The sequence below is a fragment of the Serinus canaria genome, chromosome 5, assembly GCF_022539315.1.
Source record: "Serinus canaria isolate serCan28SL12 chromosome 5, serCan2020, whole genome shotgun sequence".
Lineage (NCBI taxonomy): Eukaryota > Metazoa > Chordata > Aves > Passeriformes > Fringillidae > Serinus > Serinus canaria.
In genome coordinates, this window is record NC_066319.1 from 14,276,865 (window position 1) to 14,300,332 (window position 23,468).

The 23,468-nt window shown below is 40.9% G+C and overlaps 1 protein-coding gene across 1 annotated transcript; it reads right to left on the minus strand.

Annotated features, from left to right (window-relative positions):
• Positions 1 to 4,164: 4,164 nt before the first annotated feature.
• Positions 4,165 to 22,906, minus strand: SPTY2D1 (SPT2 chromatin protein domain containing 1). Its single transcript, XM_050975891.1, has 6 exons — positions 22,758 to 22,906; positions 13,159 to 13,273; positions 10,107 to 11,729; positions 9,167 to 9,326; positions 8,962 to 9,039; positions 4,165 to 7,772 (listed from the first exon to the last, which is right to left on the minus strand). The coding sequence occupies exons 1-6, from the start codon at positions 22,815 to 22,817 to the stop codon at positions 7,676 to 7,678; spliced, it is 2,133 nt and encodes a 710-aa protein (XP_050831848.1). The 5' UTR covers positions 22,818 to 22,906; the 3' UTR covers positions 4,165 to 7,675.
• Positions 22,907 to 23,468: the final 562 nt, after the last annotated feature.

Genomic DNA, 23,468 nt, shown 5'->3' on the forward strand with positions numbered 1-23,468 from the left:
CAAATGCCAGTTCTATCCCCCTAACTTACCAGAAAACTGACAGGACAGACTAAGCCTGATAGTAGCATGTTTTTACAAGGAGCAAAATCTTGAGAAAGCTCATGTAATGTTTTTTCTCCCTCACTAGAGGCCACAGATAAGAGGCCAGAAGCAGACAGTAACTAGGAGCACAGTTGTTGATACAGCCACAGCAGAAAATAATTAGAACAACCTTCCTTAACCTTCTCCATCATACATAATGCTTAATGATGCTGATTCTGCTTCTGTGCTGAAGTTGTGTGTGATGTAATGAAGAATGTTACAGCTTCAGTGTTCAGTTTGGAAAGTAGCACAAGATCAGTCCTTCAGTCCTCAGGCACTGCAGATTCCAGCAAATGCTACACATCATTTGACCAGCAAACATAGTACATCCTCAGTTAAACTTGTACAGAATGATCAGCATGAACATTTACCTAAACCTTTTAAGTGATAATTTGAAAATAATTTTGTTTCACAAAGGTCTTAGCATAGACTAATGCTTGAGAATAAAACATTCCTTTTAAATTTTAAATCTCAAGCATCTAAATTTTTCCTATTATTTCACAACTGGGAAAGTCTGATAGATATTTACAGTTATTAGTAAGTTTGATGTTTGGAAACATTTTTCAAATCTCTATGTTCATACATAGCCAAAACAATCAGAGCAACCAGGACAGTGACCACATCCCCGTGGCAGTGACACACTGCTGCTGGTAGGAGTGGTTCTAGTTAAGGCTTAGAAGTCACCCTTGACTAAGCTTCCATCCAAACTACAGATGCAAATTTCTTAGTACTCACTGTTCCAACTCATTTCAATTCCAAGCTGGGTCTGTGCCCTCTGACTCAAAATCTTCTCTAAACATCATTTGCAATGAATAACTCTGTATTATGTCAACAGAGTTTTGCCAACTAATCTCTAGGTAATGAAACATCTTGCTAGCAGGCAAACACACAGCCTTGCTACCCCATGTATCCTCTAGTAGTTCCTCTGCCCCCATCACTGGGAATACTCTTCCAAATGAAGCTATAGAATTTCACATATATTCTTCCCAAACAGGCTGCAGAAGTTCTCCCAAACTGGAATTTATCAAGCAATACATCCAGCTCTTATATTATTACAACTCCTCACTGCATAAAAGGTTATCCTATGTATTAAAACCCAGCATTCTGCCAGCAGTATAGACATTCGTCCTGACCAAGATGTTTTCTTTGAGACTTGGTAGAAAAGTTAAAATGGTTAATGAAACAGAAAATAGACTGCAATTTCTCAAGTGCTAAGGGAGAGGGCAAATCAAAATTACAGTCTTAGGATGACATGGATCTTGTCTTGCAGCATATGACTTTGGAACTTTATTCACCTTTGAAAAGAGGAAAATGACATTTCTACAGCCTCAAACTTTCATACTCTAAATACAAGCCTTATTATTCTGCTTGCCTGTGAACATCCTGCATCTATACAGTTGCTAGCTTAGAGATAAGCCAGGGGGAATGATTCTCAACAACAGGAAACTCCTATCCAGGAAGCATTTTAAAGGATTTTCTCCAGTGGAGAAAATCATGCAATGCTATGAGTTGTCTAAATTAACTTCAGAGTAATGGAATGGAAGTTACAAGTTCAACTTGTAAATATTACATGCTAAGGGGAAAATTTGCACTTCTAAAATATACTCAAGTGATCATCCCAGATACCAAAGACTGGGTAATAACTGCAGACACACCACAACACAAGTGGCAGGAACAAGCTTCCTAACAAAACCCAAACCACTTCCAGCTCTGGGAATATCATGACTAAGAACATTATTTATCTCAATGCTCCCCTTTGTTCTGAACAACCAGCAAGTCACCCATGTGTGTGATCTACACTGGGACCATTTTGTATGTCAGAACAATCACTTACAAAGCACCAACCAACCAAGGCTGGATTTAAGCCAGCAGCCGTGAGGTACATCAGCCCTTATTGCCAACTGTAAAAACAGTGAAGAGACTTTTCACAAAAGTTTTACATTTTCCTGCCACCTTCAGCATCTCACACTGCTTGTAAACATGGCTCCCCATAGCCTGGGCCATGTCATGCACCAGGCACTGCCATTGCCACACTCCCTGTGTACACAGCTGGCACACAGAAGCCAGGCTACTAAAGGGGTTGTTGGCTCCCTCCTTTTGGTTGGGGAAGAGGGTGGTAACAGCAGCACATCGCTCTGCCTGAACTCTCAACATTCACAGGACCAGGCAGGACCAGGTGCCTGTCTACATATCATTTACAGTCACATTTGACCCTACTGTGGAGGTCTCAGAAACCCTTCCTGCACATTCTGTACAGATCAAGAACCAGATAAAGTGCCCCTCCTGTCCAAAAATAACTGTAATCAATGTTATTCATCAGCTACAGAGCAGCAGTTCAATCCACAGATGCTCTGCTCTACCATACACATTTCTTTCTTTGCCCAAATCTTGACATACTGAACGTATGTAAGGACCACAAGGCATCTATACAACACAAAAGCTGAAAGGAGGTGGCAAGGAGAATTAATGCCTTATTGTGATAGGGAGCCAAGGACAGACCCACAACAAACATCATGTACCCTTAGTTGCACCATTCAAGGAAGCTACTTACCTCTCCTGAAGAAATCCACAAGAGTTTTCATATGTGGAGAAGAGCAGGTAAGGCACTCAAACAGCCTTTTTTATTCAATGTGTTCACAGGTATGCGTTCAGTTATTCCCATGCACTACAAAACCTGCAACTCTACACTCAAGTGTTTTTCAAATCAGAATCAAGCCAACTCCTTCCACCAAAAAAACCTATTGAAGCTCTTGATTCTTTAAATTGTTGATTGCCATCAACTTTCAGACACAGAGTATGAGATGGCATCAGTTCAGAACATTTGCCTGTTCTCAAGCAAGGAATGTTGAGAAAATTACATCCAGGATACAAAACAAATAATGAATTTGCCAGTGGAGGGAGAAGGATGTAGGCAAAACCCAAGAATTCCATGAAGAACCAAAGGCAGGAACCCTCAAAGCCAATTAAGCACCAGGTGGTATAGAAAACCAGAACTATTAGATGTGGACAGGGAAGTCAGAACTAAACTCATGACACATATGATTACTTCAGGAATGATCTCTGTCCCTAATTTCATTCCACAGAGTATGGTAAGCATAGTATGCCCAGGCTTTTTACATTGCCAGACTCATGGAAAAATGAATTTTTCCATATGCAGTTCCAGGGGTAAGAAGAAGCTATCCATGGGATAAATAAATTGCAGTTCTGTCTTGGGGAACTGAAATCTTATTCCAAATAAACTACAACTAAAAGCTGTCCTCAAACAAGGGAAGCCTGTAATTACTTGTTTTTCCCAAATCTGAATAAAATAATTTTGCTTCCAGAAGTAGCTCTACTGGCTGGGTTAAGATAATGACTCAATGCAGAACCTCCTCCTGAACAGAAAATCAGTGCCTTGAAATCATGGCTGATATTGACTGGACACAGCTGTTAAGACACATTAAAAATCTAAAGGGAATTCCATATAAGGTAGTTCCAAAGAAGATATTATTTCATGCCTCCAAAACAAGGTAGTCATAGGACACATTAAATGCAGACTTGCAATATTTTAAAAGACTTTAAGCACAAGAGTGTGCAAGCATTGCTGTTCCCCATAAAGGCAGGTGGGCTCACTAATGTGCATCCCTTCATCCATTTGGAAGTGGGTCACGGCCTCAGCTGATCAGAACAGTCATTTACTTCCACCACCAAAGCAGAAAACCCTTCCAGAGGAGACAGCCATCAAGGGAGTTCAGACTCCTTCCATGGGAATATGGAAACCCAGAAGGATGCTGCTTGTGAGCACTTCAAAAGCAAAAGATTAAAGGCAACGGGCACACTTGGTTATATTTTAATTCTAAATACATGTTCCTCCAAGTACATACCATGTGACAGCCTAAACTGCAGGAGACACCAGGAACTTTCAGATCTTTTCTGAAGGGTTAAGTGGCTCCATTACATTTTTCATACCTTCTTGCTGGCTGCATGAGAACCATTCTCACAGAACATTCAGACTGTGAATGTCCATATGTGAAAGCTCAGAGGAAACAGCAGAAAGTAATTCTGATAAACCTTCCATAAAAGTAAACCAATGAGAAATAGCAGTAAAATGTTTAATGCCTGTAATTTATTGTACACATACTCTGTAAAATGTATATGCATTTGGTGTGTGCTAAAGTATACACTTCCTTAACAGCACCAGAGAGCAGGTAAGCTATGTACGAGGTTTTTAACCTGGTTTTGTCACATTGTGTAAAAAGACACTGCACACATGATATCCCCAAAGGAAAAGAAATCATTGGCTAAAACTAGAAGCACCCTTATTTACACACTAACACTTTAATATTGCATCACACCCACTCACCAAAATAAATAGAAGTACATTCATCACAATTTAAACACCAGTCTCTCCATATATTTATTTTCTGACATGTTTTGGTCTCCAGAAATATGCTATATCTAGAAATATGTATCAGCTACTATGTTACAAAATGCAAAAAAAAAATTAGAAAATTAGTTTTCCTGGACAATATTTTGGGCTTTACACAAAAATAAATCCAGATTTCCATAGAGATCTCATATACTTCTTGAAAGATTTTTATTTTAAAGCACAGCACAGAGTTGCACACTAAGGCTTCCTGTGATATGCAAAACCCTGGCCTCCAAAAGACATCGCTGTAAAGTGAAATACAGCTCAAGTGTAAATACAAGACATTTTCAAAAAGTAGTCATCAATAGAAAGTGCCCTTCATTTGATTTAGCATTAGCAGTAAAGAAGTAGCTACCTTAATTGTGCAATCAAAGCCAGACCTGGAAGGGTTTTATGAAAAGTACGTCATTTCACACTCTCAAGTTTAAGGATATAGAATCTGAGATAGCAGAAACCATCCTTTTTATCCTCCTACATTCATTATTTTTTGACACAATTTAGTAAAAAGGCACATTGTCAAACGGTGAATTAGGAATCTAAAACCAAACCAGAATTTCCTTAAATACAATTAAATCATTAGCTGAACATCCAATCCCGATAAACCAATGTAAGCATTCTTCCAGTTTTTCTTCATCTCAAACTCAGATGCACTTTGGAAGTACTGAAATACTGTCATTAGATAAATACTATTAATCTGGCAAACAGTAAACAGGTTTTTGGATACAAGGTCAGGAATTAAAAAACTAGTTTAGTTCCTTCCTAGCTGACATACAAATATGCAACAAATATGCAAGCACATTAAAAGCCAAACATTTGTACAAAATAGAAAACCCATCAGCATCCCATGCCAATTATGAGAAAGTACTTCTTGACTGTAAAATTACAAACGTGTCCTTGAATAATTTTTCATATGGAATAGACAAAACTTAAGCAATGATCACTCTGTGAAGAAAGTTTACAGTGTCTTAGGGAGGCTAGCAGAGTACATTCCAGTCACCATCTAAATGACAAAGTGCTTTACAGATTAAGAAGTTTAACTGATCTTGCATGGTTAAATAATCAAGAAAGTGGTGAAATAATCCGGTTTTACTTAACCTGTATTTGTCTGAAATGCAGATTTCTTTCCCAACTGAACTAATTTCAACTTCATATATTTCTTTTGCTTCATAAGAGACTTTTTTCTCCCCAACTAGGCAGGCAGTTGCTCACAGATGATATAGCTGTCTGGGTTGATGGACCTCAAGTTGTTCTCCAGCTAAAAAGAATAAAAAAGTACAAACCCAGAACCTGATCATGGTCCCAAAGCCCATTGTCTTCAAAGGGTAATTCTAGAAACCAGGAATCTCCAACAGGAAATTTGAGATGGTCCCAATGCAGCAGAGAATACAACACACTTCTAGACAGTGAGGCTACACTATCTTGCATAGTCTCCAGTGCATACACTGAGAAACAGTTTTTGTTAGTTAATAGAGAAACAGCTTTCCTTAGTTAATAGAGCAACAATGGTATCCTCACCTGGGCTCCATGTTAGCCAATACGGAGATAGGCCAGAGAATCTATACTATTAATTTGCATCAGTATTTTGTTGAGGCAGTGAAATGGTACACCATTGACAGAAAACATCTTAAAAAGGCAAAGCTGTTTTTTCTTACATTAAGAATCAGATGTTTAAACTTCAGCAGCTTCCAAGACTGTTCCTTACAGGTTGCTATCTGAACTGCTTCCTAGAAGCAGCACTGTTAAGAATAGCCCCAAGAGGAAAGGCTCTTTTGTTGTTTCTCCACAATGTAATTTTTCCTTTTTCCCCACTCCCAACCAACAACCCAAAGCCCTTTTTCTATTTTTTACCCTATTTCTAGCATTAAAACATAATGGCCTGAAGCAGCTGAAGGCAGATGCTACCGATGGAGTCCTGGAGCTTGAGGCAAAGCTGAGCAGTGACACTGGTGAGCTTTGAAGGGCAACTTGGGGAAATCCTAGTAGATGCAACACCAGATCTGACCTTCAGGTCTCAGTGCAACTTCTGTCAACTTACATGAACCCTGTGCTGATTGTAAACAAATTCAGTTACTGAAACAAACAGTCTTTAAATGCATAGTTAGAAATAATGTGCAAATATGGGCATTAAGGTAAGTAACTGAACTAAGGCTCCTGCTATACATATTGTTTTAGGTTTTTGGCTTGCTGAAATCAATCACAAGTATTAACTAGTTAACATGATAATACTGAAAAGCTGCAAAAGCATTCTAACAGAACTTAATTCTGATGTTCTTTCTGAACAGTAAAACTAATCAGATAAATGACTGCTTCACATTTTAAATAATTTAACCATCGGATGTTTAATGCAAGAAAAAACACAGTTTGTAAAGCAGCAGAAGCTGTTAAACAAATCTGAAAATTTACAGGGCAGGAGAAGAATTCCCCAGTATATGCTTGAGCCCAAAAGCATAGGTTGCATACAAACACTAGAAATTTCTCTTTTCAGGGTGTGTGTTTCTCATACTGAATTAGACTGGCACTGGAATTCCAGACAGCAAAAGCCAACATAATCTTTTGGCCATATCCATCACTGCATGGTTTGCAAATGACATGCACTTTTCTGTTTAGAAATAGAGGTTCAAATTATTTTTATGGGTCCTCAAATCTAAAGATCTGCAGCACTTTATTGCCTTAAACGCCTGTGGGCTGTGGTTGAATTTACACCCAAGCTACTGCTGTGCAGAAGATGACATTTTAACACTTTGAGGCTCAGGTTGGGAGATGGGGCAGGATATAGAGCAATCTCTCCAAGTCTCAAGAAATATCAGGGAACAGGAATGCTATTCCTTTCTTTCAAGTGAATGCAAAATTGGTTTACTGGTACGTGGCCCACACAGTTCCAAGTCAGTGCATAGCTAGTCAATATTTCTGCTGGCATCTTGAACTGGTTTAATCAATGGAAACATCTATTAATTTTATTCCATTTAATATGCATTAGTGCATTAATTTCTTCATTAAAAAACAACCCTGGCAAGTATTAAAAATAAATATCTTATTTAGGTCAAGCTAAAGCCTTGCTTTTCAGTACTTTAATCCCTTTAAATATTCTTTTGCCTGCTAACAAGCAAATGGAAACTGAAGTAGAACAAGAGATGTATGGAGGCAGAGGGGAGCAGAAACATGAACAAAGCCAACACCGTCAGTCAGTTAACGTGTCCTCAGCTTCTTAGACTGTCTCTTGCGTTTCAGCTCTTCTTCTTCCCGTCTCAGCTCTTCCAAGTCTTCCTGAACACCGAGTCTCAAGCTGCCAAACAAGATTAAATCCTTTACACTACAACTCAGGACACTTGAGGTTTTACTTCTACATGCCCAAAAAACAATGCTAGAAGTACTACAGCTGATTTGAAGAATAATTCCATATCAGCTCTTTAATTATAGAATGAATGCAGCTTCAAAAAAAAAAATCTTTTTTTTTAAATCATAAGATCAGAGTCAAGTATTTCAAGGGAAAAACATATTTAAAACTTCTGTCAAAAAATAAAGACTGTATAAAAAAAAAATTTAATACATAAGGTCTTTTTTTCTCCCTAAAAGCAGCTACTGAAACACATCCATTGGAAAAGTAAAATTGAATTTAACTCAAATTTCTTAACTCCACTTGTGTATGAAACACATGTAGTTAAAAGTGAGTCAGGAATTCAACTTTGCAAAACCTCACTCTAGGATGTCAACAGTTTGGTTAGCAGCAATATCACTTTAAAATTGCCTTCATTTCTCCTAACTCCACTTAACAGACTATAGTGTTCCATGGGCTGAAGATATTCCTCCAGGAGCCAGGAGGATTAAGGATACTGACTATAACTTCAAAGATGCAAGTTTCTAATGTTCAAGGCACCTTCTGAATAACCATATAGAACCAAAGAACTTGGTGACTCCATGCATTCCAATATTTGCATTTTCTATAGAAAACCCTTATAGCTCTCACAAAGCTTGTTCCATCACTCATTTAAAAACAAAGAATCAGCTTATCTCATAAGAACTCTGCAGGCCCAAAGGCCAAAAGCAACATGAAAATATCACCTTCATAATTGAAATCAGTGACTATACAAGCTTGTCAGCATACTTTTTATACTTCTATAGAAATAGACACACACACGTATAGATAAAAACAAATAAAATTTCCCAATCTCAAACTAGCAGAATATTGTAATGCTTGGGACCAATTAAAGAATTTGGAATTTCAAATAAAATGAGTAATATTAAAAATATTTTTGAAATGAAGTTTTGGTTTTTATTAGTTCTTAACAAGCAATACATGACTTCTTTAGTGCATCCACCACTGGCTGTATGAATTCCATCTTTTACTTAAGCTTTCTTATAAAAAATTGTAAGGCTTGCTGTTAAAAGCAGAGTGGATATTTGCTAGCTTAGCCTGATGACTTCAGCAATGAATAAACTATGCAATTTGTATCCAAGTTCAAATCCATTCATACCTCCTAGCTTCTTCTTTCTGTTGTTCTCTCCAGCTGCTCTCCATATAACGTAAGGCATAATCACTTTCATCTTTGTACCTGAAAATTAGATATCAGTTTGTAGCACATTAAAAAATAGGTAATGAATTAATATCCCTTCTTAGGAAGAATCATTACTTGTTCAACTGCTTGTTCTGCAGTATCTTAAAATTGTTACTTCTCTTACCTTTTCCGGTCATAACCAAATATTTCCCGAATATGTTTTGATATTTCTTCTTGAGGTTCCCCTTCATCTTCAATGAAGTCATCCATTTCAGAGTCATATTCATCATCCTCATCATCATCTTCTATTTGTCTCTTGTAACTAATAGGTGGTCTTCCAAGACCTAAATGACAGAAGAGAATGAAATCATTAACTAATAACATGAACATAATTTTAATTTAACAGTACTTCTCCTTGCTATACCTTGGGCATAGCCATTTTCTGGGCTTCACAGTGGAAAACTTCTGCCTCAAGTTAACCAGCATTTCTTAGAAATTCAGCAAGAGAAAATACTTCCTGAGTTGTGCTAGAGGAGATTACCTATCAGGATCAGCAATGGCATCCTGAGGAAAGCAGATATCTGTTCTTTGCTCAGGGCTTTCCAGGCACTTATTCACTACACTCCACACTGCTTGCTCCTGATCAGAAATAAATTTTTAGAACAGCTTGTCACTGATAAGATAAATCTGCCACAACGCTGAAATGTAAAACCTGTGAGTGATTTTCCATCTAGTACTTCAAGCATCTGTTATTTAAGACATGACAAAGTTTTATAGACCAACTATTAAGCAATGCTGGAAGCAAATCCTTCAATTCTTTTTCTTCTAAGAGCATTCATATACCAGTATCCATCACAGGCTGCTTAGTTTTCTTTTGTGTGATACTTCACACCACCTGTATTTCAAAAATTACAAGCATGGGTAAAAATAAGTAAAATATATTAAAGGCTGCTCTATTTTATTTTGTTTCAATTATTAAACTGTTCTTATCTGAGTTTCACTTGGGTTTTTTCCAATTCTTCCCCCACTGGGGGACAGGGCATGCAAGCAGCCGCACAGTACTTAGTTGCCCATTGGAGGTAAACCACAACAGTGAAAAAATTCTTTGTTCTATAAAAGCATACCTTGTGGATGAAGCACAGGTCTATGCCCTGGAAAAGGTCTCATTCCATTCATCTGTCCATTGCTAGGTCTTGTGATGAGGTTTTTAGAAGAAATGGTTTCTGACACGACAGTACACTTGGGTTTCACAGCTGTGCCCGGGCCGCTGCCTGGTCGCGCAGATCCTGCGCTTGTGCTGATGCCCGGCCTCCCTGGGCCAGTGCCAATGCCCGGCCTCCCTGGGCCAGTGCCCAAGCTGCCGCCTGGTTGCTTGGCTCCTGTGCTTGGACTGATTCCTGGCCTTCCTGGTCCTGTTCCCAGGCTGCTGCCTGGTCGCCCTGGTCCTGTATTTGTGCTGCTGCCCGGCCTTCCCGGTCCAGCGCCCAAGCTGCCGCCCGGTCGCTTAAGTCCCACGCCTGAGCTGCTGCCCGGTCGCCCAGGTCCAATGCTCGAGCTGCCCGTCGGCCTTCCCAGTCCCACGCCTGAGCCACCTCCTGGTCGCCCAGGTCCTGTGCTTGAGCTGCTGCCAGGCCTCCCAGGTCCTGTGGCTGAGCTGCTGCCAGGCCTCCCAGGTCCTGAGCTTAAACCACTTCCTGGCCTTCCCAGTCCCACACCAGAATTGCTGCTTGATCGTCCCGGTCCTGCACTTGAACCACCACCGGGATGTCCAGGTCCTCCTTTTCCTAAGCTGCTGCCGGATCGCTTTGCATTGGAGTTGATTCCATGTTGAAGAGCTGCAGGTTTTCCTGGTTTTGCATGGGCAGACTTTTTCACACTGGATTCTTTCACAGATGGCATTCTCTGAGCCCCATTGGCTGTGGGTTTTGAGGGTGGCACCTGAGAGCTTGAGCCAGACTTTCTAATACCATTGATAGGTAATTTATTATGACTGCTACCAGAAGAGCTTTTTAAGGAACCATTTTGCGATGTTTTTTCCATTTGATCAAGTTTGGAAGAGGATGACGACCGTGGGTGTTTTTCAGTCAATGCTGGTGCTTTGGATTTCTTATCAATACTACCCATAGAAAGCGACAGACTGCTTTTAGATGTGGAATGTTTATCTACGGAGCTTTTATTAAGTTTTGTGTTTACAGATGCTTTTTGAGAAGACAGGTTTTTTGAAGAACTGGATATCCCTGTAGGCTTAATCTCCTTCTCACTTTTCTTATGCATTTCTGCTTTTTTGTTTTTGCGTCCCAAAAACTCCCTCTCTCTCAGTTCTTCTGCTGTTCTGGGCCTCTCTTCTACCTTTTTCACTGGTTTTATTTCCACTGGTTCATATTGTTTCTTTTCAGCAAGCCTCAAGAGCTCTGCAAAGTTCAGAGGTGCTGGTGCACTTTTGGGAGGTGCCTTTGGTTTCACTGCAGCTTTGGGTGGTTTCTCTTCATATTCTTCTTGCTCGTGCTCAGATTCTGTCTGACTGTATTCAAGTTGCTCAGTTTCATCTTCTGTTGCATACTCAGCCTCTGGGGCCTGAGCAACATTTTCACAAGCCCTCCTCTTTTTAGGCTTCTCTTCAACAGGAACGCCATTATAACCATAAAAATTATCCTTTGTTCGTGAGGCCATAGCTCTTGCCTTTCTGTCATGTTTCAGTTCAATACGCCTCGCCAAGAGCTGCTCTTTCTTCCTTCTTTCTTCCAGTGCTGCAAGAAAACCAGGTGAAAGTTACACAAAAGGCACTACTTTTTATGCCAATATTTTCCCAACTAACAAACCACTTAGGAAAGTAACTTAAGGATGTCTGGCTAATAGCTGTCCAAAATAGATGAGAAAGTGACTCCAGGTCTGCCAACAGGACAGGCTGACTCTCCTGTGTCAGCTGCTATAACAAAGGCAAGCAATTGAGTGAAATGCTGCTCTAACAAAACCCACTAAGGCTTTCCAAGGGAAGCAGCTTTCCAGGATGCTATGAAAATTGTGGAGAACCTCTGTATAAGGAGGTACAGAAGTTATGGGATCTCTGTATAGTGGAAAGAGTTCTGAGACTGAGCAAGAGAATCTTCAGACTATACAGAATTTACAATCAAATGTTTAAAGAAAGTTGAGGAAGGGGAGAGAATAAGAGTATTGGGAGGATAATAACTGCAAAATAGCCTAAGTGTGTGGGTGTGTGTAGAAGGATATAAGGGAGACACAGAAGCAGCTGAACACAGATAAACAAGCAGCTAGTCATTATACAAGTCTGATAGGGCACAAGGCTCTATCTCCACAGTCTGTCCTATATCCTTACTGCTCTGGCTTAGCTGTTTTCTGCATAAGTATGCTCTCTATCTTGTGTCTGTGACCTGCTGACAAGAACCAGGATGAATTAGGTGGTGAATGAGACATCTACATTCCAAATACTGGACAGACCAAGGAGTTGGAGATAAATAGCAAAAAGATTAAGAAAACAAAAATTCCTAAAAAATGGATCAGGCTATTTGTACTTTGGGTGTCTATAAAGATACCATTCCTTGTCTGTGTCATTCTATTGTCAAGGGCTGTGACAGCACAGAGTGTACCAGCAGGCCCCATGAGGAATTTGTGCTTAGTCTTGCTTCTGGACCTGGCAGCAGGATTAAGGAACAGACTCATGACTGGTCCAGGAGAGGAGGAATAACCTGGGCCATCCAGTCCATCAAATTTGGTTACCTTAAACAAAACATTACCATCAGAATTCAATACTAGTTTATTCCATAGACTATTTAAAGGAAGAAATCATGTCTTGGAGACTCCTTAATCTGGTATATCAAAACAGTGATTTTTAAGACAGAGCAATGGCAACTCTTTCCATTTTTCACACAGAAACTTTTTGAAGTTAAGCTAACAAAAGTTGAGATAGTTTTTTGCTCTTCACCTTAACTGCTTTCTCAATCTCCAGCCATAAATCCTAATGTAGCTGAATAATGTTTTAACCCCTTAGGAAAGCAAGCAAACATCCCCAGCCCTTACTTAGTTCCAGCTTTCTCTCATCAGGTCTACGTATAAATTCCAGAAACAGATGTGCTGCTGTATTTGCAAGAAATTTGAATAAAGTGACAAATAGCAAAGAATAAATTAAAGTCTCCCATAGGAGATATTTTTTACTTTTACCTTTTTTTCTCTTTTCTTCTTCTTGCCGTCTGAGAAATGCTTGCACTGCTGCAGACTCTACACCTTTGACTTTGGGAACTTTTTTGGGAGGACCAACAGCCAAACTGTACCTTTTCTGCAAAGAACAAAAAAATGTCAGAAGAGTTAAGAAATGTAAAAAATCAGTCTTTAAAACTGAGGAGTTGCATAACAGTCCTGTACTTGAGTTAAGCACAGAGCTGGTACACAGTAAACAATGAATTCCCACTGAAACTGAGGGTTGTGCTGGGTACATTTGACTCACAGTTGTACTTTCAGACTGAGCAACCAGACCCAAGTCCCTGGGAGAAACTTGCAAGCTATAAAGTGCCTGGTCCAAGGAAGTAGATGTGTCTTGAATTTTTTTTTTTCTTCATAATCATCCAAAGAGCAAGATAACCCAATTCCAGAATAAGATATCAGCACTAAGATAAGGACATTTGTCTTGTCTATACCATTAGCCAGCAGCCAACTACTTCACCCTATAAATATTGTCATCAGGATGAGCTTGATTTGAGCTCTCCCTGAACTGCAGCTTAACTGGATGCCAGGTGACCCCTTGAGCAGGGATACCTCTCAGGGTTACAAATTCCTTACCTGAAACTAAGAGATCCTTCCTTACCCAAGGTGGAAGGATTCCTTACTCATGACAGATCCTCAGTGGGTGACAGAGGATGTTGCATTAGTATTATGAAACATTACTAATCCATCCACACCATATTATTACAAACACTGTATGGATAATTCCATTAGATATATACCATTGACCAAGCCTGAGACTAAGAATGGATCCAGCCACTCCAAACTGAGTTTAGAAAGCAAAGAGTCCACTCAGAACCTTGTGTCCCAACAGGACTGTGCTTCTTGCTCTTTGCATTGCCAGTCCCTGAGAATTATTCTAAATGAGCTCATAAATGAATGAATTTGAACTCTTTTTTTTATGTTTCCTCCATTAATTAAATAATAAAATGAACCTGGCATTAAACTTATTAAATCTTGTCAAACCCCTGTTGAACTTTGTTAAATTCCAGTGAATTGTCAAATCATTATTTTATCTCAAAACACATTGCTGTGTATCTTTTGAGCGAGATACATTCACATGGACACACCTACAATATGTGGATACATCCACGACAGGGCTCACTCAGCTTTTGGAAGGAATGAGCAGGAAACCAGAAGACAGGTAGGGAAACAAAATGAGTGAAATGAACTGGACTAATAAGGAATGCAATGCCTGCAATAGTAATGGAATAAAAGTATTTCGGTTCAGCCTTAGTCTTTGACCAAGAGGAACCAAAAGCAAACTACAGCCCAAGCTGCCAGAGTAAACTCAATTCCAGACTGCAGGTTTACAGCTCCATTTTTAGCTTGCTTGTAGACACTCATTTCAGTTTCAGGTTACCTAATTCAGCAAAAATAGATAAATCAACTAAAAAAATTTTATTTACTCCAAAAGCTGGAATGGACTATACCAGCATAATAAACAGGCTGACGTAAAACCAGCAATACTGATTTTAGCTCCTGCTGGCAGTGACCTTAAACACAATACTGCTGTCCATCAAGGAGTTAGTGACCCACACCGGCTGACCTGAAACTCCACTTATCACCTGAAATCAGTGTGACCTCCGCACTAACCGTGAGAGAATACACAGCCCCCACCTGGCACCTGGCAATTACAGCACTTGCACATGGTGTAATTTGCCAGGAGAAGAGAAGGCTCCAGGGAGATCTTGTTGCAGCCTTTCAGTACTGAAAGGGAGCTTATAAGAAAGATGGGGACAGTTTTTAGCAGAGACAGTAACACTAGGACAGGGGGTATTGGTTTTAAACTAAAAGGGCAGATTCTGACTAGAAGTTGTTTGAGGGGAACAGTGAAACACTGGCTCAGATTGCCAGGAGAGGCTGTAGACTCCCTGTCCCTGGAAACATTCAAGGTCAGGTTGGACAGGGCTCTGAGTGACCTGATCTGTTTAAAGATGTCCCTGCCCATTGCAGGGGAGGTGGACTAGATCACCAATAATGGTTCCTAGTCTACGATTCTATATGTCATTATATCCTGAGGTGAAGCTGCATGTTTTCATAAAACATCTTTTTCCTTGGCAGAGGAAATGATAAATTGTGCTATTAACTTCCCAGGACAACCTGCAAATGCTCTAAAGACTACAACAGTGATTACATGCACCACAGACAGGATTTGCACAGTTTACCATGCTTTAAAGTCTGTCCAGTGCTGTTCAACCTGGGGTTCTGGCAACTGAACAGATGTAAAGTTATCTATGCTACCCCCTTTTTTTGCTTCTCTTATATCGAATAAAGGTTACTTAAACCAATGTTAAGTGCCCAAGTGCCTCTTACTGGGCTCTATAACCATTTGCACCAGTGTGCTGCACCTGCTCAGACACTGCCTTTCACAAATGTACCAGGTTGTGCCTGAAAATGGGAAAAAGAAAGAAATTTTTTAAAAATTTCTTCCCACAAACAAAATACAGAAGAAAAAACAAGGCAATGAGAGAGACAGTTGTAAAGATAAATGCAATAGAAGGCAGTTAAACCCAGAAGCAGAAGGAAAGCAGAATACATTCAGGAATAAAAGAAACCCCAATCCAAAACTGAGGTTTGAGAGGGTGGGGGTTTTTTTGTTTATTTCAACAGTAAGCCAACATATTAAAATCTAAACCAAGATCTCCCACATGAGACATTAAGATTCTCAAAGAGATGTGAAAAAAGACGCAAATAAAGTAACACTAAAGAGCCACACAAGTCAGCATTTCTATAAATATCTTTCTGTCCTCATAAAGCCTTATGAAACTTAACTAAAATAACCAAAACAAAATATCTGGTAAGGAAACCTACATCCAAATGTTTCAGAAGGAATAATCAGGCAGGCTGGCAGCCTGACTCCCTAAAAACATCAATATCAGACAACAGAAGCCTTCATTCTCATTTCTGATTCATTGATCAGCAGAACATGAATAGATCTTGGATTACTTTAATTACTAACATGCAAATCCATAAGTAAGTTTGAATATACATGCACTAAGAAGCAAGGTTTGGAGGCTCATTTCTAAGCTGCATCCAAAACTGGCTCCAAGAAGGGCAGCTACAATACCAGCCACCTGTAGTCTTCTCAAGCAGTTTCTGAAATGACCAGAGCACAATTACTACAGTGCACCATTCACGTATATTGCATATTAAAACCTGACATGTCATCTCATCACATTTTAAGACCTACTACAGCCAAGCTTATTTCCTGAGCTTCACCTCTCTACGAGGAAGCTTACCACAACCTGAGAACCAATTTTCCTGTTTGCACCAAAAGCATTCCAGGACTTGACTGCTCAGGAAACCTGAACTGCCACGCAGCACTGCCTCTCAGCTTTTGCTCAAATGGGGCCCATGGCTTTATGTCCCAGAGAAATCTGGTTTACTCCATTTGAACAGGGACAGACAGAGAGGCAAAGCAACCCGCACATTATCAGTCAAAATCCTGTCAGAAACAGGCTGAAGCAAATTAGTACCTTAGAAATTACTTGCAGTACTTTGTAGCATACTCATCTTAGCATAATGATGTCTCTGTAAAATATCTTACAAAGTTAAACGCGTCATGTTTTGCCATTGGTAACCTAATTTGGCAAAGCTTCATTTAATTATTCCATTTCAACTGTGCCCTCAATTTGAAAACTGTTTCAAAAACTGTGTAGTACTCTAGCATCTTTTCCAGCCTAAATGATTTTGTGCCTAAGGAGCACCTTTGGAAACTGCTAAACAGCAGAGACAAATGTAGATTGATTTATTCTGTTGGGAAACTTCATAAAGAATTAAAGTGATGGGGAAGCAGTTTTCAGGCATTGTTTTGCTGCACTGTGACTAACAGCCCTATCCAGGAACAGGTTTGTAAAGTAGCTGGACAGACAAGCTCATTTCTGACTGCTGTTTACATGAAAAATCATGCAAAATTTTAATTAAAATTTCCAATCAGTAGCATTTCTTAATATTGACTAACAACTGAAAATACAGAAAAAAAATAGCATCAGCAATAGTACAAAAAATGGGTATGTCTTACTCACTTTCATTCAGTAATAGCATAAAATAAGCAGCTGAACTGTAGCCTTTCTAAAAGCACTGAACCATACACTTGTTCTGCAAACAAATAAAGTGTTTTATATTCAGTGCATATGAATATGCATCAGACTGCAGGTAAAGCAGGCTAAATAAGCCAGCACACATCACTATACCATCCAAACAGCAGCTGCACTATTCTGGCTTTTAATAACTATTGCTAAGTTGGTTAAATCAACAGAGGAATAGAAATGTTTAGCCTTTAGGAAAGAGCAGGTCATGCTGTTCCCAGAACACTGCACTCTTCGAGCTGTAAACCATGACTATTTGCTCTGAAGTCACTGACTTCCTTCAAATCGTGGCACATGATCCTGATAGAGTTGCAGCTATTTTGATGTCAGCATTCAAGTACCAAATCTTGGACAATAAAACAGAATTTATAAAATAATTGCAGACTTTCTGGCACCCAAATGAAGCCCCAAGGGGCCTAGACCAAACACCAGTATCAGCCAGAAGTAGCAGTAGTAGTATTGCCTTTAACAATGGTCAATATTTACACAGGTGGTAATACAAGACCAATGCAAGTGATCAATTCTGCCAAACCCAATTCTCAAGTAGAGCACCCAAGCAGCTCGGTTACTGCATTGGGCTTGCACATGCAGTGCAAAGACAATTCCATTTGTGTTATCCACCGCAGGCAACTTGCAGGGGAGATTTTTATTTGCTTGTCTTTCACTAGCATGTTACAACACTCTGCCTGTTCTTCACAGATAATTTCTTCCTTATCATTCTTTGTTCTTCCTTTTCATTTGCCAAGACATTTCCCTTCTCCAATGGGAAGTCCCCGTTTTCCCCCAAATATTCTTCAGGATTTTCATAAGTTACAATGCAAAATGTAACCAGGACTATGTACTCTATCACCACCTATTAAAGCCAGGTGGGGCAGTGCTCTTTATCTCTTCCACAACCCATCCTCCATTCAGGGAGATATCTGCTGTAAATGGGCCACTGAGTCTCACTGCATGACTGATAAAATTACATCATCTCATTGTGATATGTTCTGCCCAGAGGGAGGAACCAAGCATTCCTACCTAGATAAAAATCTGAGAATTGGAACACCAGGGGAGCCTTTTTCCACTGAATTATCAAAGGAAGACCAGGTCCATCTACAACACCACTGTACCTTCAAAGAAACACACTTCTGTAGGATCACTGCTTCAACAGAACCACATCTGTCACTGCAGGAGGGCTGCAGCCACCATTAATTCAGACTGCTACCAACACGCTGACCCACAGGGCGTCAGAGTTTATTTGTATCACTGCATTTTTATTTTAATTTTCCTAGTAAATAATTGTTATTCTTATTCCCGTACCTTTGCCTAAGAGCCCCTTAATTTCAAAATTATAATAATTCAGAGGGAGGGCTTTACATTTTCCATTTCAAGAAAGGCTCCTGCCTTCCTTAGCAGACACCTGTCTTTTAAGCCAAGACAAGGGTATCATTTTCTGAGAACATCAGGAATGGTTCATCCACCACACACATCCTTGTTTGTGTCACTCCTTTTGCAATGCCAATCCCTCAAAAGGCAGCTTTCCACATTGTAAGTGGCCATTTGTGTTCACTGCCCAGGGGCCTCTGCCCTTCATCCTGAACTGGTATTTCCAAAGCTTCTGCTACAGATTCACCACGGGGTTCACAGCAGCTGACTCGGCAGTGAGACTGTCTTAGAATACCCACACGGTGGTTTCGCAACTGCTGCTCTCAATTTCTGGTTGTGACAAAGTCAATACTAGGTAACAAGCATGTTTAAATTTGCTTCATTTCAGGTTCTAACAACTCCTACCAAGAGAAAGATAAAATGCCCAGCTTATCAGCTTGCACTGCTCTCCTCTCCCAAAACCAATTCAACAGGTTCATATATTTTATTCCTAAAAAGGCAAAAATTAGTTTCTTCCAATTTTGCAACTGCTGCTACAACACCCAAGCAGAACCCTCGGCTGGAAAAAAATTTGCAGATTTCTTCTATGAAAAGTTGCTTCACACAAGAAAAAAAAAAAAAAAAAAGGAAAAAGGACATACTTTAAGCTTTCCTTTCTGTAGTGGTATTGTGGCCCCCATTTTACTAGTCAGCATTTAAACCTCAACAGTCTGGAACTTTACTATCAGAGCAAAAGCCCTCCTCACCCCTGCCAACATTTCACACTGTGTATCTTGCAGTTCCCTCCTGTGGAGGCTGATGCAATCCAAATAATTTTAGCCCCGTTTTGAGGCCAGTTTTAAGCACACAATAAATGCACACACATCAATCGATGGGAGTCTGGTCCTACAGCAGCAATCTGCACTTCACAGCCATTCCCATTATTTCTCATGCTAAGCTTCTCCTGCCTGCGGGCAAACGCTCGATAATTTGTAGATTAGAATTCGATGGGCAAGCTCTGTAACTCAAGGTCCTCTGAACAAACTCTGGGATTCTGTTTGTGTTTCACTTCACAAGTACTGAATTCCTCCTGGCTACTTGTATCTGTCAGCTTCACTGGAAGCTGCTTTGTATCAGTCCAACCTACAGTGAGACCTCACAAGTGCTGACGTGGATGAAGAGCTCTTTCGATTTTGCATCACCTCTTTGTGGTTAAATTGTTTCAGATTTCTGTCAATTCTGTACACCAAAGTTTCACCCTCAGTTAAAAGTAATCGGGAGCAATATGAGATGTTTATACTGTCTTTAATAGTTTATTAGAAACTAAAGTGAAATAAAAGAATGACTTAATTCCAACTGTCCTCAGGGTTGTTTTTTTTTAAGCTGCAATAAAATTTCATATTTTAAAGAAGAGCTACAATAAAAATATCGGAAGTGCTTTGTCATGTCATATGAAACACATGGCATAACACAGTACACCAAATTCACCAAAAAGAGTGACACAATCTATTTAAACCTCTCTAAAGTCAACATTAAATCTCATAACTTATGATGTCTAGCCAAAGCAAGACCATACAGAAAATCTGATGGACTGCTAATATAAACACAGGTAACAAAAAACAGCAACGACACCACTATGGAATATTAGATGATAAAACCTGGGGCTCTACTCAGCAGCTGCTGTGAAGATGATCAGCAGCACATCATTAATAGCTTAGGCAGTAGTTCATATATGTACTGTTTTATTTAGAAACAAAACCTGATGCAACTAACACGGCACCAAAAGGCTGATTTCAGCAATGTTCCTTTTGAATTTGGATTTCCATAGGGAGATGAATAAGCAGATTCGTTTTTACAGGGACATGATGTAATATCTGCTTTATCCAGGCCCCTCTTTTACAATACAAGGCCACATTTTTTCTTAGAGTTTTTATGTAGTTTCCACTTTGAACTCAACACAACCTGTTCTAGTGTGTATATATACTTATATATACTTTGAATATATACTACTTGTTCATGTCACTGTCTTTCATTACAAAGGCCATGGAACATTTAGTTAGGCGCACTGTAAAGTTTAAAACAAACTTCTCAGTGAGAAATTCAGAGGATATGATTGTTAATGCAGGAACTAACATTTCTGGAAACCTGGTAATTTTATATACCAGTAAATGTGTAATTAGTCTATATGGTGTTCTTAATAAAAGTATTTTAAAATAATTATATTCTTCTTATATAAACACATTTAATATACTAGCTTTAACACAGTGGAGTTGTTTAGATGTCCAGTGATTGTAAAATCTCCATGGGCTCTCTTTTAAAGCCCAGCAGCTGCAAAAAGCTTCAAGCAGTGCCAAGTGCAGCTCTGCTTTTGCTCAGAGACTGGGGCCAACTGGAGTTAAAAGCTGCACCACTAATGTGCTAAACAAACTGTTTCAACTATGGATTCAATTGCACTCTCACTCCATGAGTTAATCAGGAATTAGCAAATTCTAATGCTGCCTTTACTAAAAAGAGTAGCTAAACCCTCATTCATTGCACAAGAAGTAGGATCCCCTCCCTCCACCATCACATCCACATTGGAGATTATGGCAGATATTTTATCAATTCATCATCATGGATTAAAACTTACGACAAAAAAGGTAGTGGCTCACACAGTAAAGCTGCTTGGGGAAACTGAGACTGTAAAGAGAAGCTTTAAACATCTAAAGCAATAATTATAATAACCCAGTGACAACTGAGTGAAACAGCTTAAGACTAATCAAAAGGGCATTTAAATATCCTAAAGTATTTCTGTATTTGTTATTTATTATTAACAATAATTATAATAACCTAGTGACAACTTAATGAAACAGCTTAAGACCAATCAAATGAGCATTTAAATTTAAATATACTTTATATAAATATAAACTATTTCTGTATTTGTTACTTTATTATTTATGTTATGAACCAGATTCCTGTGTAGGGTCAGAGACAAATTAAACATGCCTAAATATAAAAAAAGCTGACTTTATAAGATTTTAAACCCACAATGGAATCTGTGCATGACTGAATCTGATTAATTTCACATCTACCATATGGTCGGTACATATTATCAACTGGTCACACTATTAGTGAACATTACCAAAGTTTTACTAAACATAGAGACACTGATATTCACTAGTTCTGACACCACCAAAATGAAGACACTGTCCAATTGAGAGTATGGGGTTTTTTTTTTCTGGTTTTCCCGGTTTTTGCTAAAAACAACTATCCCTCACTGAGTTTAAGCAAACTAATTACAGAAACAGAACTCTGACATTCTGTTGAAAAGCAAACATAAAAGTGCCTCCCTAGATGGTGGCTACCAAGGAGAAAACATTTCTTATCCAAATAAGCACTCAAGACTTATAATTTGGGCTCTCCCAGAGGAATGAAACCCAGGATATGAATGTATGAAAAGGCCACGTGTCCTTCCTAAAGCCAGATTTCATCCAGGCAAGTCAGTGGGTTATTGCACACGGAATCCACATGTTACTGATAGCTTGAAGTAAACCACAAACTGCTGCAGCACAGACATCAGAACAATATTAACAATATACCAACAGCCTTCGGCCAGCCCTCCCCACAGCGCTGTTACGCGTTATTCCTTGGCGGAGCACACAGAGACCTCAGACAACGCAGCCCATTCACCCGAAACTTGTCACTTTGTCTCCGACTCGCACTGGAGACGTGGCAGACTCGCGTTTCCAGAGCGAACAAAAGGACTCAGCCGGCTTTTGGGCACTGCCTTCCCCCGCAGCACGGCTCCGCTCCCAGGAGGGATGTCGGCACTGCCAGACCAGGAGAGCAAGCCGCGGCTGCCCGCTCCCAGACCGGGGGCGCCGGCACCTGTTGACAGAAGGGGCCCCGCTCGCCCCCTCCCCTCACACAGACGCTTTTCCAGCCCCCAGGAGCGAGCAGCCCCGGCCGGCGAGGAGGAAGGCCCGGCAGAGACAGCGGCGGGTGCTGCCCGGGCAGGGGCCGAGCCTGGAGGGTCTCCCGCGGCCGCGGGGCCCTCCCCGGGCCCGACCGCCACCGCGCCCCGGCCCCGCGCCCCCCGGCAGCCCCAGCGGCCCCCGAGCTCACCGGCACCGCGTTCAGCCCCTGCTGCTCCGAGGCCATCACGAGAATGTTGTGGAAATCCATGGCCAGGCCGGAACACGGGGGGCTGCGGCAGCCGCCCCGCTCGCACTGCCCGCCGCCCCCCGCCCGCTCGGCCCCGCTCGCTTCCGCCCGCTGCCGCCTACCCTTTATATAAGCTCGCCTGGCGCCGGCGTCACTTCCCCTGTGGCGGAGCCTCGCCACGGGAAACGGGGCTGGACGAGGGGAGGGAACGGCGAGATGCTTCTCGGGAGCCCCGCAGCACGGCAGGGCCCGGAGTGGCGGCCGGGGCGGCCTTATGAGACCCCCGGGGCAGCACCCGCCCGGCCCCGCCCGGCGCTTCTCGCCGCCCCCCGCTCACAGCTGGCGCTGGTGCCGGGGATTGTCCCTCGCCCGCCTCGGCCTCGGCCCTGAAACGCCTTAGAGAGAGGCTGTTTGCGGGGCACGGAGTGACGGCACAAGGAGTGACGGCTCCAAACTGACAGGGAGCAGGCTTAGATTAGGTGTCGCGAAGAAATTCTTTGCTGTGAGGGTGCTGAGGCACCGGGACCGCTTGCCTAGAGAAGCTGTGGGTTCCCCATCCCAGGAAGTGGTCCAGGAGTGGTTGGATGGGGCTTGACACAACCTGGTTGAGTGAAAGGTGTCCCTGCCCACAACGGGAGGGTCAGAACTAGGTGATCTTTAAGGTCCCTTCCA